Source organism: Cucurbita maxima, unplaced genomic scaffold (assembly GCF_002738345.1).
Source record: "Cucurbita maxima cultivar Rimu unplaced genomic scaffold, Cmax_1.0 Cma_Scf00048, whole genome shotgun sequence".
Taxonomy (NCBI): Eukaryota; Viridiplantae; Streptophyta; class Magnoliopsida; order Cucurbitales; family Cucurbitaceae; genus Cucurbita; species Cucurbita maxima.
Window position 1 is genome coordinate 349,106 of NW_019272064.1, and position 15,837 is coordinate 364,942.

General features: G+C 34.9%; 3 protein-coding genes across 7 annotated transcripts; 1 reads left to right on the plus strand and 2 right to left on the minus strand.

The window, feature by feature from the left end:
* Positions 1-89: 89 nt before the first annotated feature.
* Positions 90-5,153, plus strand: LOC111471024 (zinc finger protein ZOP1). Of its 3 annotated transcripts, XR_002715151.1 has the most exons (7): positions 90-394; positions 2,055-2,255; positions 3,080-3,173; positions 3,758-3,853; positions 3,957-4,336; positions 4,420-4,787; positions 4,886-5,153. XR_002715151.1 is itself a non-coding variant. In XM_023116704.1 (6 exons), exons 1-5 carry the CDS (start codon positions 386-388, stop codon positions 4,316-4,318), a joined length of 762 nt encoding a protein of 253 aa, XP_022972472.1. In that variant the 5' UTR covers positions 90-385; the 3' UTR covers positions 4,319-4,336; positions 4,660-4,905. The 3 variants fall into 3 exon arrangements, 2 of the variants coding, with proteins under 2 accessions (XP_022972472.1, XP_022972471.1); XM_023116704.1 differs by having other exon boundaries at positions 4,660-4,905; XM_023116703.1 differs by lacking the exon at positions 4,886-5,153 and having other exon boundaries at positions 3,957-4,535.
* Positions 5,154-7,714: 2,561 nt separating this feature from the next.
* Positions 7,715-9,124, minus strand: LOC111470993. The gene is made up of 2 exons (XM_023116662.1): positions 8,504-9,124; positions 7,715-8,415 (listed from the first exon to the last, which is right to left on the minus strand). The coding sequence occupies exons 1-2, from the start codon at positions 8,963-8,965 to the stop codon at positions 7,762-7,764; spliced, it is 1,116 nt and encodes a 371-aa protein (XP_022972430.1). The 5' UTR covers positions 8,966-9,124; the 3' UTR covers positions 7,715-7,761.
* Positions 9,125-11,845: 2,721 nt separating this feature from the next.
* LOC111471044 (nodulation protein H-like) lies at positions 11,846-15,420 on the minus strand. Of its 3 annotated transcripts, none has more exons than XM_023116732.1 (6): positions 14,987-15,420; positions 13,813-13,951; positions 13,470-13,728; positions 12,594-12,773; positions 12,361-12,516; positions 11,846-12,288 (listed from the first exon to the last, which is right to left on the minus strand). In XM_023116732.1, exons 2-6 carry the CDS (start codon positions 13,887-13,889, stop codon positions 12,115-12,117), a joined length of 846 nt encoding a protein of 281 aa, XP_022972500.1. In that variant the 5' UTR covers positions 13,890-13,951; positions 14,987-15,420; the 3' UTR covers positions 11,846-12,114. The 3 variants fall into 3 exon arrangements, with proteins under 3 accessions (XP_022972500.1, XP_022972498.1, XP_022972497.1); XM_023116730.1 differs by having other exon boundaries at positions 13,813-14,030; XM_023116729.1 differs by having other exon boundaries at positions 13,813-14,048.
* Between the last annotated feature and the right edge of the window lie 417 nt (positions 15,421-15,837).

The window sequence follows — 15,837 nt, forward strand, 5'->3', positions numbered from 1 at the left end:
TTTTGGTCCTTAGTTTTGTGCTCTTTCTAGCTATAATAATAATAGTAATAATAATAATAATAAATAAATAAATAAAATAATAATAATAGAATTGCAAATTCACATCTCATCCGTCCCGCCGCCGGGTTGATGCTAGAACAGAACTCATCGACGACCCGCTTCTTTACGAACCCGAATGTTCTTGATCCCCAAAAATCAACGGATCTACACTTCGAGCGGGAGATTTAGGGTTTAAGATTTCATTCATACAATCTCCCGGAATCAATTTCTTCGAATTCGAAACATATTTCCGCTACACGCTTGATAATTGGCTCAATCTTTGCGTTCAGTACAGCTTCCAGTGTGCACTGCTCACAGATTTTGATATTCTGCGAGGCGCTGAAACATGACTGAGGTACTCATTTCTTCAATTCTTTTTTTTTTTTTTTTTTTTTTTTTTTTTTTTTTTTTTTTTTTTTTTTTTTTTTTTTTTTTTTTGCTAAACCTTTTTTTCTGGATTTCTTGCTTATATTTACTGTTTGATGAACTTCAAAGGATCTCGAGCAGCTAAGCTACTCGATTTCTTTCCATGTGGAAAATTCACATGGATATTCAACCGTATGTGTAATATAATTCTGGCCCCATCTTGCAGATGTAAACTTTGTCGCGAAATGTTATTGTGATTCAAAGATTGGCATTTTCCTCTAGCTTTTTGCTGATTGATTGTTTGGTTTTTATCTGACTGCCTGATAAGGAAATCTTAATCCTCAGCCCAACCATCCCGCTTTTGTTGGAGTAATAAACCTTGAATCAAAAAAATTAACATCTCGTTATACAACATTCGGATCAACTAAGAGATAATGCTATAATTAGGTTACCTCTTAAGATCAAAGACTTGTAAGAGATAATGCTATAACTAGGTTACCTCTTAACACTTGTTTTAAATTGAGTTACTCTATAATCGAACTTGATCGAGACTTGATTGAATGACTTGAATGCAATCTACCCAAGAATTGTTTGAAACTTAGAAATGACAAAAATGATGCTCAAATTTCTAAAGGTGAAAGTCTCTCCTTTAGAGTTCAATTTCATCCATTAAAAATCTGCTTTTTACGTACGAATTTGTGGGTATTTATAGTCTCTCCACAAAAGAAACTCCAAACTCTTCAAATGCCCACTAAAAGAAGTTTGTGGCCTTGTAAGTTACTCTCAACTACCCTTCAAATGTCCACTAAAAGAAGAGGTTATGACCATTTTGACAAGTAACTTTCCACCGTTTTGTCCACTGCAAGAAGTCATGGAACTAAAATAATAAAGTTTTCAAAAAAATAATCAATCAAGTGCTATGTATAGCAACCTCATCCTCTAGTTCAACCATGCAAATATTCATTTTTGAAACTCCAAATTATCCTTTCTCAATCGAATCAACTTGTAACACATGAAATTGAGGTTGAACCGAGTCTATCCAATTTTGTAGATGAATAATGAATAATGAATGCTTGTTGAATTTTTTTGGTCTTAGATCATGTAATAGATCCAGTTGAAACATTTGAAACACATTGATCCTTATCACTATTTGGTAAACTTCGCTTGTTGGTTGATCTTTTGTATTGATAAGAGGGCGAGAGAGAGAGAGGCAAATTATTTTCCTATTTTATGTTCTTACTTTTTTGCTTCATTCATTAGTTTTGGAAAGCATTTATAATGTGTAGTTCCGGAAAACTTTTGCATTTGAGAATTGAACTATTGCTTCTCGTTTATGTTGGTTGTGATGCCAGATCGGTTTTCAATTTTTGGTACAAGTTGTAGTTTGCTTCATGTATACATTTATATGTACGTCTACATGCATACATACGTACATTGTGTGTGCATATTCACTTTCCATTAGGATCTTTTTTATTTTAAATTGTTGTTTGGGTTTTGATTCACATTTTGGGATTGACGTCTTTTATCTTATATTTTTTATGTTTACAGTGTTTGGAAGTTCAATTGTGCGGATAAACACATATTTTAGTTAGAATGATTATCTATGGAAGCAGGACTGCTAAACGTTGTTTGTTTTATCCCTTCCACAGTATTGGGTTAGCCAAGGTAACAAATGGTGCGACTTCTGCAAAATATTTATTTCAAATAATCCTTCCACAATCCGGAATCATGAGCTCGGAGAACGTCATAAGGACAATGTTGCCAAAAGGCTTGCAAACATGAGAAAAGAGAATGCTGCCAAGGACAAGGAACAAAAGGAAGCAGTACGCGCGGTTGAGCAAATTGAGGCAGTAAGTGAATAAACTTTCTATTCGTCCCATCTTTGTGGATGACCTAGAGTATATTGGTATGCATCTGTTTTAGTTTTCAAATCTTGGTGGCTTGGTTCAATTGAGAAGTATTAATGTAAGCCTTAATGTACTCAAAATCATGAATTCTCATGTCAACTTTATTGTAGATAGGGATTGGGTTAAAGACATAAAGTTAAACTATCTGCTTGCTTCGCATCAGTACTGCAAAGGAACCAAGCTGTTTACATGCATCCTAACCTTTAGCTCAACGAAGGTTAGCTTGTGGTTATTGAATTAGTGAATTGTGAAAGATGAATATAGTTTCTGATTTGAACTTGACCTGTTAATTTCATGTAGTTTTTCTAAGTGTTCTTAGTAACTAATAATTGTACATAAGATTCTTACTGTGAGTATATAATATGAGCATTTGAGTCTGATGTATGCGCCTAGTAAGCATCGATAGTAGTGTGCTACTGTAACTAATTTAACGATCGAGTATCTTATCCCTAAAAAAAAAGATCCTTTCTGAGTATGTTTGTCCACTTATGAAGCTAGCCTGCCAATCTCTAGCAACTTTCTTGTCTAGTGAGCTCATTTTAATGGGGTTGTGATATGTATACTTTTATCAGTGATAAAGAAGAGACATGAAGTTGCTGAAACTTTAAATAACAGGGGTAAGTGCGAAATACATGAAGATCACATATGTGGAAAGAGAGTCCTCCGAGAGTATTGCCTTAGTATATTCATTGTGTATGAGCAAGTTTGTGCTTGATCAATGAACTTTTATATTCTTACATTGTTAATTTTTTTTCTCAATGTGGCAGAAAGCTAAGCGTAGTTATCAGAAGGACATAGCAAATTTCCGGGAAGCTAGAGATTCTCATGCACTTCCTGTTGATGTTCAAGAAAATGAAGAGAGTAAGTACCAAAGTGTTGCAATTTTATTAGTTTTAAGAAATAAGCGTCTATATCTCTCTCCGTAACTTTATGAAAATAGATGTCTTGTATTGGATGCGCCTATGAGTATCTATTGACAATGCTTGGAGAATATCATTCCATTGATTTCTGTGACAATCTGATCTACTTGAGTGAAAGGTCCTTGTAATTGGTCATAATATTACGTGCACATTATTAGCATGAGTGTTCAATAGATAGTCAATAAATTGGGTCTTTTAGGGAACATGACACATTGTTCTTTTAAGTTCTAACCACTAACGATTTCAGTATGCTTGCAGAAGGCTTGCTTAATTATTTTCTGCTTTAGTTTTGTTCCTCTGTGCTTTTCTTTTCTTTGGCAAGAAACATGATATTCCCTTAATAACAAACGAAGAAAGAAGGGGAAGGGAAGACGAACATTTTATATTTGATCTCTTTGATCCATCAACTTGTCCATTCGGATAATTCTTTTTGTACCCATTGTGAGCCTGTAACTGATTGTTATCGTTTATTATCATTTTGAACTCTAGCGTTCTTCAAACTGATACAGCTCTCAATGATAACAGAATGGGAGCTTGACAGCACTACAGGCTATTATTACAATGAAAGCAATGGTTTTTACTATGACTCAAATTCCGGCTTCTACTACTCTGATGCTATTGGTACTGAAATGGATTTTGGGATAATGAACTTTGAGCTCTCATTTTTCTTTTATGTTTTAGAATACGAGTATTTGCTGCTTACCAAGTTAAATGTCTGCAACAGGCAAGTGGGTAACACAGGAAGAGGCACATGCTTCGCCTCAGTTTTTCTTGAACTCCAAACATAAGAAACCAGTTTTAGAGAACCCATCGTCGGCCTCTGCAAGTGCAGCTACAAAAGACAAAAATGTGGATAAAGGGGAAAGCGGGCCTCCGCCTGGGTTGGTTGTTTCAGCTTCTTCAAAACCCAAGCGATCGGTTAAAGGTGCTCCTTCATCGATTGCTGTTGGTAAGAGGAAGAGGCCAAATGAGAAGCAAAAGGTCATATCTGAAGAAGAAAAGGCTGCACTTAAAGCAAGGGAGGCTGCAAAGAAGAGAGTTGAACAGAGGGAGAAGCCACTTCTCGGCCTTTACAAATTGCCTTGAAATAGGCCGTTGTCTCAAGTAAATTTCTCTACCATCTCAAGTTTGCAACATCTCCGCCCTCTCCCACTTGTAAACTGATTTCTCTCTTTATGGTCATATAGATTACTTAACATGAGCTGGAAGAGCATTACTGTATGGAACTTCCCAAAGCTTTACAAGTTCCTCTATCACCTTGTTCTTCTTATATATTGCTGCTTTATTGTGGGGTTTACATGCATTCATTCGTCACCAGGAATATGATATAGTCTGTCTAAGATTTGCTCCATCCATGTATATGCTTGGTTTTCTGAAACTATGAGAATCATTTGAGGGAAGAAAATCCATGGTCAATCAATTTGCAGGCATGAAACGATCTTGCTTTCTCGATTGAGCAGAATCGTGTACTGTCGAAAGCACATGGACGTGAAGAAATCTCCCTAGTATCGGCTATGGCGGTATCTTCTGTTCAGAAACCAAGGGCTTATACAAGGTGAAACAGCAGTTAAAGAGGAAAAACAGAAGAAGCTGCTTATACATATTGATTGACAATTAATTCAGCCCTTGCCTGGTTTTTCTTTGTATTCACAGGATAATTGAGAGCATGAAATCCTAGATGAACTAACTTTTTGTCAGCTCATCCATCACAAAAGGACTTCAACTGGTTTGTGCCGACTTGTTATATACAGTAATGTTAGTCATCAACCAACCCCTTGTTTTATATTCTGCATTTTCATGTCCTTGACATTCAAACTCCTTGCCTTGAATCTTAAAGCTTTGCATTTGTGTTGTAATTTTCTAGTTCATTCATACTAATCCTCATTCTGGTAGCAATGGTTGATCAAGTAGTTGAGATTAAGCTGTGAATTCGTATCTTTATAGCTCTACTCTTAGTTGATGTGAATATCTATAGGCTTTTTCATGGGTTTCAGTATAGATCATCAATCAAAGAAGCATACACACTTTTAGAAGTTCATGATTGTTAACGCCTACTACAAGTAGATATTGTTTGTTTTGGTCAAATATATCGTTGTCAGTCACACGGTTTTAAAACGTGTTTGTTAAGAAGAGATTTTCATATTCTTATAAGGAATGTTTCATTTCCTTCTCTAGCCCATATGGGATTTCACAATCCACTCCCTTGACAGTCAGCATTCTCGTTGACACACGTCTGGTTCTTTTGTTCTTTATGTATTGTCTTTAGCCTAATGATTTTAAAATGAGTATGCTAGGAGAGGTTTTCACACCCCTCTCTCTAATCGATGTGAGATTTCACACTAACCAATACTTACTCCCTTGGAAATTAACTTGTGAGGTTTGAAGAAACAATTAAAATTAAATTGAGACAAAATAACCAATAATCAATCGGAAGTCGATTAATAATTTGGAAAGAAAAATGGATGATTGTAAAAAGGAAAAACAAAAAAGAGAGTTTTAGAATAAAAAAACCCATAATTAATAATTGCAATTAGTTTAATAATTAATAAAAGAACAAAAACCCATAATTAATAATTGCAATTAGTTTAATAATTAATAAAAGAACAAAAACGTGGGTTTGGCGTGATTAAATAAATGCTACACGTTAATGATTTGGCGTGCTCCAATAAGGCTGCTTAAATCTTTTATTCAAAAAAAAAAAAAAAAAAAAAAAAAAAAAAAAAAAAAAAAAAAAAAAAAAAAAACTAAATTTCTATTTTTTAAAAAACTATTATTTCCCCCTCTAAATTTCGACCGGTGAGATATCACATCTATTGGAGAGAAGGACGAATGTCAGTGAAGACGTTGTACCCCAAAGAAAGATGAATCGTAAGATCAAACATCGATTGGAGAGGAGAACGAATCATTCTTATGAGAGTGTAGAAACCTCTCCCCAGCGCGTATTAAAAAAATTTCGGGGAAACCCAAACATAACAATATTTGGTAGCAGTGGGCTTGAGCAGTTACAAGTTCCTTCTCTTTTTGTCCATAAAAAGTTCAACATTTATCGCTAAATTTGGCCCAACAACTTTTAGTTTAGTTCCATTTGGAATTTATATGGATATATATATATATGTTGCAAATTTGATTTTTTCTTTGATTTTTATTTTTGAAGAATTGTTGAAAAATGTTCTCCAAATGTATTAGAATGTAATTATTGATATCATCATTTATCATTATGGTATCATGCTCATGCTTTCCATTTTCTCCCCCTTCTTTTCCTTTAAATGGCTTATGATTGTTTACCTCGAAGAAATCAAAATAACTAAATAGGGAATAGATTAACGTTGAAATTCAGATTAGGTACCTAATAACCCCAACATTCTCTTGCAATATGATTATGTTACCTACTTTTCGCTTCTTAAGAGTGAAAACTATCTCCATAAGCCAACACAAGTCCTTTCAGCATGTTTTGTCCTAATTCACATGAAATTTGTATGATTTAGTCATCGAAAATGGAAGATGCACCTCGTTAGAATAGATAGTGACTTTCAATTATTTTAAGCATTTCTTAGTCATCTTATTTTTAAGATTGTTCTTATTTAGACGTGGTCTTAGTTACTTCATGTACTATTCATTTATATGGGTGTCAGAATTATACGAGTTCATTTGATTATTTGTTGATTTCTAATTTTTAAAAATTAAACGGGTGAATATGATAATAGCCACCCTACATCAAGTTAGAGAAACGTGAATATTAAATGTGGTATGCAATTAATACCCATTACCCCCTCATTCAATTACTACGTCTAAGCCATTGATACCAACTTTGTTGAATTTTTATGCTTACGGCTACCAATTTTCTTCCCTATGATATGCTCCCATAGACTTTGTGCCTTCAATGCTTTTATACATTATACCACATATCAATTTTTAAATATCATAACATAATCACATTTTTTTTATTAACTTCTTTGAAAAATAAAAAAGAAAGTACTTTAATCATCCAGACATATTCATATTATATCATATATAAGCATAACAAAATTATTCGTTTAAAGAAAATATTTATAAGTAGGAAAAAAAACACTACTTTATACTTGTCTGCTAATGTCAGTTTCAAATATGACAACGAACGCTCTCTTCGTTATCGGTCGGTTAATACTCCTTGCAGTTTGAGTATTTATAGATGACGCTTTTTTTTTCTTTCTTTTTCGAGTTTAACATATTCAAATGAGTGTATTCTCTACTAAAAGTTGGCATCAAAATTAGTCTTTATCTATACTATGCCGACAATGGTCAATTAATACTCCTAGTGGTTATGACAAAAATGATAATTTCATTAACTCAAAATGAACTAATTTTGGAGAATATTTAGGATGACTGTCAATGGATTCAAATTAAGATATAAGATTACCGAAAATTTTGAACATTTTTCTAATTTCTTAAACAATTTAGGTATATTTTAGTATGGATAAATTTACAAATTGCAAATCTTAGGTCTAATTGGAATAAAATATTGAATCAAATTAATTATTTGAGGGAATATTTCATGCACGTGCGAGCGAGCCAAATCCTCTGGAGAAACTGCGCTGCATACTGGAATTGAATCCTAAACAGCCCAAGAGGCCATGTTTGTACGGCAAGCTCGTCTTCTTCCTCAGCTCTTCTGAAACTGCTCTGTTCGTTTTGTAGTGCAACTCGTGAGGCGAAATCGGCCCTCGCCTTTTCGAGCTTGACACCGAACTCAGGCTCTCCATCGATCGGAAGCTTGAGTTCTTCATCTCCTCTACAGCTTTCTTGTCCGTCGCTCTCCCTTCTGATGCGCTTCGGAACAGTAGCAGGTCTCTGATTCTCCATCTTCTCTGTCCTCTGGAGAACGAGAAGGTGGAGAGGAATGAGGCCGATGATGATGAGATTGAGTGTTTGTCGTTGCTTGTGACGGAAGAAATGCCGGATTTATCTGACATTTCTAGGTCGGAATCGAGAATGTTATTGGAGACACGGAGTGGAGATAACGATCGGCTTCCGCTGCGTCTTATGGATGAAGACGACCGCGAGGAGGCGGAGATATTTGTTCTTTCTCTGCCTCGCTTTCCGTCGCTGTTTCTTTGTGTTGCTGCTTTGAGAGCCTTATCGAATGGATCTGTATCTCTCCGGCGGTGGTGGCGAGGAGAGAAAGCTTCTTGAACCATTCTCTTTCCCTATAGATATCGAAATGTTCAGTAAATTTGGGGGAAAAAACACAGATATCGAAAGCAGAGTTCTATTTTCGATGAATTTCTGCTATACCTGCGCAATTTTCACCGATCTCGGCGATTTAGGCGACATAGCACTGGAGGAAACCGAATCAGTCACTCGATGGCACGGCGGAGGTTTCAGAGCCCTAATTTTACCACAATCGAAGAGCTCCTCAGCCGACAAAGAAGTCCGCTCCAATTGTCCACTGAAATCGAATTCAAAATCCTCATCAGCAACACTACTACAACAATCGCCTCCAGATTTCGCAATTCCAGGCATCTCCTCCCACAGGAAAGGGATATCCGACGCCGAAGAAATCCTTCCATCGCCATAGCCAGAACCAAACTCCTTGTATTCATAGTAGAATGCGGCAGCGTGTGAGGGAGAGGTCGGAGCACTGGAGAAGAAGAAGTTTCCAAAGCGCTGAGGACTGGAAGGAGCGGTCATGTAAGGGGAAGAGCAGGCGCTGTCGAAGTTGAAGTCTACGGGAAGAACCGGAACCGCCACTTCCATTGCGAACGGGGATGAGGAATCTCCGAGGTCCGGCTATGGAAGTAGTTTAGGGTTAGTTGGAGAACGGGGAAGAAGAGAAGGATTTATAACAATGGCGGATGGTGCTGATGAAGAACAGAGACGAAAAGGACAGGAAGCAGAGAGAGAGAGAGAGAGGAAAATTATTGACCGAGAAAATATGAGAGAGAAAATGAATTGGAAGCCAGCCGCCTTATAACAAACCCCTTCCACCATTTTTCAAAATATTACCTTTTTTTTCAATTTAATTTAAAATGTGAAAGAATTTTAATTTCATTAATGAATTTGAATTTTCTTTATTAAATTCTTGTAATAGGAAAAATTATTTTTAAATATTTTTTTTGTGCCTAAATGCCAATAATTCCCAATATTTAAATATATTTTTAATAATTAAACTTTTCATTAAGTTGCAAAATGCAAATAATTTATAAATTATATATATATATATATTAATTATCGATCCGATTTATGAAAGATATAATTTATAGATAGTTCGAAAATAACTCGATAGACAAAATTTAATTATTATTTTATCGATGATTTGTTGAATTAAAAAAATAAAATTTTAATAATAAAGTTTTATGAGAATGACAAATTTAGTGGCTAGATTTAATATATTTTAAATTTTAACCTAAATTGTATTTTATATATTAATTGTGATAAATAATAAAATATGGTCAAATGTCATTTAAAAAAATTAAAAAATCTTAATTTTTTTTTTAAAAAAAAAAAAAGATAATACCCAAATATATTTTCATTTTTTTAATTAAGAAAAAGGAGTTTATGGGCTGATTTTAGTTGATTAAATCAACTCAATAAAAAATGTCTAAACAAATTTATTATTAATTTTAATATTTATCAATTAAGCTATATTTAAACGGACCATACTTATGAATTGAGCAATAGCAATTATAATATTTATCAGTTGAACTATATTCAAATGGATCGTTATGTCCTGTCATCAAAATCCATGTTGATAAGTTCCTAATAATTTTCAATTTTTGAAACTGATCAAGACAAATAGATAATATAGTCATTTTACAAAAGAGGTAGGAAAATGTCAACGTCATCGAGTATCAAATCCATATTCTATATCCAGATTTGAATTATGGACATGAATGATTATAGTAACAAAAGTTATAACTAAAGATAGAGTCCAACTCTAAAAATCGAGACAAACATCTAAAAAACAGTGTTTAGTGGTTAACTGAGTTTCTCGATATCGAGTCGACATAGCTCCAGAGCCCAAACGAGTACGATCCAAGATTTGAATTCACGCGGATTTTCGTAGTCTATAATAAGAAAACAATAAAGAAGGTGTTTGGAGGAGCTTGGGTGGTTGGTGCCTAAGAAGTCCACATTTTTGGCCTATGAAATCCACTTTTTGGGTCGCATCTCATCTACCATTATTTATTTAATCTCCTACTTACTACTTAACTAATACTATAATTTCTTTTTTTTTCTTTTTTTTTTCTCTCCAATTTATTGGGAAATAATTTATTTATTTGATAATGCTAACGATTTCATTTTTTCATTTTTTATTTTGTATTTTTAAAATTTGTGTTTTCTTTTGTACCTTTTTTTTAATTATAGTTTTCCATTTTTAGAAATTTTTAAAATTTTTAATTTAATTCGAAAAATAAAAATAAAAATAAATTATTAAAAAGTATATATATATATATATATATATATTTCAATTTTGAAGCTTGAAAATGTTTTCAAAAAATATATAACAAAAAGAAAGAAATTTAGAAGTGAAAAGTAATTTTATAAGAACATTAATTTTCAAATAATAAAAAAATTAAATGAGTTTTTTTTTTATTTAATGTGAAAAATATTCTTAGTAAACAATCACCTATTATTTTAAATAAATTAATGTTCCTGACTTGTCGAAATTACCCTTTGCCTTATCTCGTTATATTACTAATAGACTATTAACGTCATTTGATAATGTTCATAAGAGCAGTTTGAGATCGCTAATGTCAAGTTATATTATACGTGTTTACATATTGACTCTATTATTTCGTTTTTTTTTTTTCAATTTACGGATTTGTCTCTCTATTGTCAATTTTTTTCGAGTCTCTTCCTATACCCTAATTTTTGTTTTTTTTATACTGTCTTGATTTTCTCTCGATCTCTCTTTCACCTGATGAATGACGGTTTCTAGTTTCGAGAGATAGCACGGAGTAGGGGAAGGTGGCAATAAAGAAAACTTTATGGTAGTAAGGAAAAAAAATATGTAATCAATAACAATATGAATTATTAATAATGAAATGTCACATCGTAGCAAAAATATGTCGTTATTAATTAACTGCTACCTTCGTAATTTTGTAATGATCAATGAATAGACAATTTTGTCTATCTGCCATAAGTAAACTCGGTTATAACATTATACATTTTAAGATAAATTATTAATATAGATATAAACTCCAAAATTAACCCGAGTTTTGACCAAAGTCAACTTCATATCCACCCCCACATACATATATTTTAAAACACACGCGGCTGGCTGAATGATTGTCCCATTTTATAACCATAGGAAAACTCGTCCATTTGAAAGAAGTTGCGAATCACTGAAAGAGCATTCACGGAGTATTATTCAAGAGCAAGGATATTTTCGAAAAAAACATCTCACCAGAACATGAAAACTCGAGATGAGGGCTCAATCTCATCAATCTCCCAGGTTCCAACCATTTACCATTTTCCCTTTTTCTTCGACTGGCATGATAAGGAGGGAGAACGGGCACGACTCCCCCTACTCCATTCATTTCATTTCTCGCCTCAACCCCCTCGAACAGGGCAAGAAGAGGTCGCCAATAGTACCTACTACTACTCCTACTTTCTCACGAACATTAAGATTAAAATTAATAACAAATAAACACTTGAGTTCCAAAAGGATGGGAAAAAAAAGGCTACATTTCATACAAGGTAAAAAAATAATGGAATGTGAATAGAAGAGGTTAAAAGAATGAACTGAATGTTACTGAGAACAAATAAAATTCATTGCGCCAAATCCAAAATTGCAACAGGAAGGATATGCCTCTATTCCTCCTCCTGCAGTATGGCACAAGATGATGATGCCTATATATACAGCTTCTTAGCTCGCCACCCTCCCGAGTTTCGTTCGTTACTTACTTCCGAAAGTCTGCGTGTAAAAAACTCTCATACTGGCTTCCATTTAATGCCTTCTCGACGTGCTCCAAGTTCTCGATTTGATTCGACAATGGACCTCGGTGTATCTTCACTTGACGACTCTTCAACTTCCTCCGTGGAACCTTCAGAAAGTCCTGAACATCACTTAATTTCTGCAACCACAGACAATTTGGTAAGAAAATGGCTCACCCAAATACACAAAGACGGTTCGAGTTGAGTCTTACGGTGCGGTTCCTAACTACATCTTCGTAATACAACACAATGTGTCGGGTGCTATTGAAGTACTCCAAAGCTTTAGCTGTTGTCTCTTCTACTTGCCTCAAATTGGGTATCAACAGAGTGGCATTAATTACAGGCTTGTATTTTGCGAGTATATCTGCCTGAAACGTTTCTATAACAAGCTGAGATCTCTGATTAAGAAAAAATGCAGATATTTGTTGAGATAAACGAGCGAAACCTCGTGATGTGAATGCACGTGAGACTTGTGGGTTCCGTTCAACAGCTTCGCGGCTTGGTCGTATGAATTTGCAAGTACTGAGATCATTCTGCGAAGAAGGTTTCGTCGGAATAGGAAGATAGCTGAAACGCCACGACGTTTGAAGTACTCTACTATTTCTACATGGTGCTGCATCAACCCCTACAAAGAATGACACCGTTCATCGACACGATCATGATGTTTGTTTTGTGATAACATTATGACATATAAACATAGCGTGAATATAATAGATCAAGCCTACCGCTAGCAGATATTGTTTACTTTGGTCTGTTACGTATTGTTGTCAACTTCGCGGTTTTAAAACATGTCTACTAAGGAGAGGTTTTTCACGCCCTTATAAGGAATGCTTTGTTTCCCTCTCCAATTAATGTGGGATCTCACAATCTACCTCCTTGGGGCCCAGTGTCCTTGTTGGCACATCGTTTAATGTCTGACTCTGATACCATTTGTAATATTCAAAGTCTACCCCTACCAGATATTGTCTGCTTTGACCCCTTACATATCGTCATCAGCCAGCTTTAAAACACGTCTACTAGGGAGAGGTTTCCACATGCTTATAAGAAAATGCTTCGTTCCCCTCTCCAACCAATTTGGGATCTCACAGTGAATATACGATCCAATCAACATATTCAAAGAACTTGAAACTTAGATTTAACACTTTGTGAGATCTCACATCGTCTACCCCAATATAGGTTGGCAAAATGGTGAACGGATTCAATTTTTCGTGTAAATATACCAGAGACCTACTCATATCACAACGCATCATAAACCAAATTGGAAGCTACTCAAAACGAGATAATTTCACGATGTAAGCATCACGAAAACAATGGTTCATACCTGATTAAGCATCCACTTAAGGCCAACAGCTGCTGTGCACTCGTTTTTCGAAGCACTACTAAACCAGTCCAGATTGTAAACTTTATCGAGCGTTTCGACAATGGTTGATATATTACTTCTCCTAACTTTAACCGAGAATATCTCTCCGTTGGAACTTATGTTAGTATGGTTATTTAATAACGTCTCGAACCAACCACTGCCCGATCTCTGCATCGACAAAATGGCAAAAAATCGAACCGGGTGGCAAGCACATTCAGCCCTGGAAACGTGCAGAAAATGTAGTCGTTATCAATCTATTCGATTTCAATTTTAAGTCAAACTACAAAATGGATACTCCTTTTACCTGCTATATGTTGTAGGTTTAGGAAAGTGCACAAAAGGAACGTCTGAAGGATCGATCGTAGGCTTCGAACACGGCATGTCAACAACCTGGACTCTTAACAACCCGACCTTTGTACTTGTGCTAATTTGCTTTAGACAAACTGTGCATATAAATACACCACAGACCATGGCAAAGACCAACACAATCATCCTTAGCATCAATGGGGATTTCTTAGGGACCTTTAAAATAAAAGTTTCCTGCCATTATGAAAATCACTGTGATGCAAAAGCTCCCAGAATTCAGATATAAAAGATTGAACAAAAAAGAATTACTCATAAGATCCTAGGATTGACCATGCTCGTGCTAGACCTAATAATCTTGGGGTTTAATATTTGATGAGGAATAGATGCACCAAAGTGGTAAGGGCCCAAGTCCACCGTGAGCAGATATTGTCCTCTCTAGGCTTTCCCTCTTGAGCTTTCCCTCAAGGTTTTTAAAACGTGTTTGCTACGGAGAGGTTTCCACACCCTTATAAAGGGTGTTTCGTTCTCCTCCCCAACCGATATGGGACCTCACAATCCACCCACTTTCAGGGCCAACGTTCTCATTGGCACATCGCCCAGTGTCTAGCTTCGATACCATTTGTAACAGCCTAATCTCACCACCAGCAAATATTGTCCTCTTTGGACTTCCCCCGAAGGTTTTTAACACGTGTTTACTAAGCAGAGATTTCTACCCTCTTATAAAGGGTGTTTTGTTCTCCTCCTTAACCGATATGGGATCTCACAAAAGACCACAGCGATTGATTTCTTGGCATTATGAAAAGCACTGTGATGCAAAAGCTACACCCCATGAATCAGAGATTAGATTCAAACAGATTCAGCTCCCATAGCCAAAAGGGTCATCATAGAATTACTCAAAAACATCCTAGGATTGAACATGCACAAGCTAAACCTTCAAAACTTGAGTTTAGACAGAACATAACAACTAATAATTCGATTCAAACAAACAGAAGCAATGATCTCAAACAAATCCAGAACAAGAAATCCCAGTTGGATTCAGTGTCAGCTCGAATGTAAACGACATAATCAAACCCGAAAATCCAGGACGCAGATCAAAGACGACAGAGATTACAGAAATCATTAAAAACCCAGAACAAAAAAAACACAAAGAAACGGATGTTTTGTTGTAATACCTTGGTCAATGAAGAGGGATCATCCGCCATTGTTAAGAAGGTAAAAGGGAAAAGAAGGAAAAGGGCATTTGAGGAGCTCAGAATCTTCTTGGAATCCCTCCTTCTGACTTTCCCTTTAATTTCCTTCTGGAATTTTTGTCTCCCATCGCTGTGTAGCGCCTCAGTCAAATAACAGAAATGGAAAAGAAAAAAAGAAATTAAAAAAACGAGATGAAAATATAGAGAACAAAAAGAGAAGGAAGAAAGAGAAATTAGATAAAAAGGGGAAAAAATTAATGGGGTTTGAGGGTTTCTCGTGAAGAACAAAATGATTATGAGGCTCTCCTAAAAGCCTTCGACCGTTGCAACCTCACTCTCTTCGATCCTTATTTCTCTTCTTCTTCTTCGCCTTTTGAGCAAATCCTTCCTTCTCCCTCCTCCTAAAAATATTGAAAAATGTCTCATTATCCGACATAAATAAATTAGGTTTAAATTTCTAGTCACACTTATTACAAAAACAAAAAAAAACATTAGTAGATGATGTCTTAAATTATGCAAACGTGCACCGTTAGCTACAACTGATTAATTACTCGAGCTGAGTCTGATACCCATTATATTGTGATCGAAATATTATCGACAGCTTCAGTATCGATAATAACTATAAAATTATTTAAAATCTTTTATTAATCTTATTTAACGTATAATTATGTTTTTTAAATATACTCAAACTATGTCGAATTTAGTGCAACTTATTGGTAGTTTAAATTAGCTAAGATATTCGTAATTAATTAATATTTTGAAAATATATTAGTTATAGAATATATCTTAAATAATTTTTTTTTTTTTTTTTTTTATGATTTGGTTAGTAATAT

Excerpts from the sequence above, each read along its gene's own strand:
- LOC111471044 (XM_023116729.1), bottom strand. The coding sequence starts at position 15,016 with ATGGCGGATGATCCCTCTTCATTGACCAAG. Across the intron at positions 14,049-14,986 it reads ATCCCTCTTCATTGACCAAG|GAAACTTTTATTTTAAAGGT; the intron begins GTATTACAACAA and ends TCATAATGGCAG. Across the intron at positions 12,774-13,469 it reads TTAAGTGGATGCTTAATCAG|GGGTTGATGCAGCACCATGT; the intron begins GTATGAACCATT and ends CATTCTTTGTAG.
- LOC111470993 (XM_023116662.1), bottom strand. The coding sequence starts at position 8,965 with ATGGAAGTGGCGGTTCCGGTTCTTCCCGTAGACTTCAACTTCGACAGC. Across the intron at positions 8,416-8,503 it reads GATCGGTGAAAATTGCGCAG|GGAAAGAGAATGGTTCAAGA; the intron begins GTATAGCAGAAA and ends CGATATCTATAG.
- LOC111471024 (XM_023116704.1), top strand. Across the intron at positions 2,256-3,079 it reads CGGTTGAGCAAATTGAGGCA|AAAGCTAAGCGTAGTTATCA; the intron begins GTAAGTGAATAA and ends TCAATGTGGCAG. Across the intron at positions 3,854-3,956 it reads CTACTACTCTGATGCTATTG|GCAAGTGGGTAACACAGGAA; the intron begins GTACTGAAATGG and ends TGTCTGCAACAG.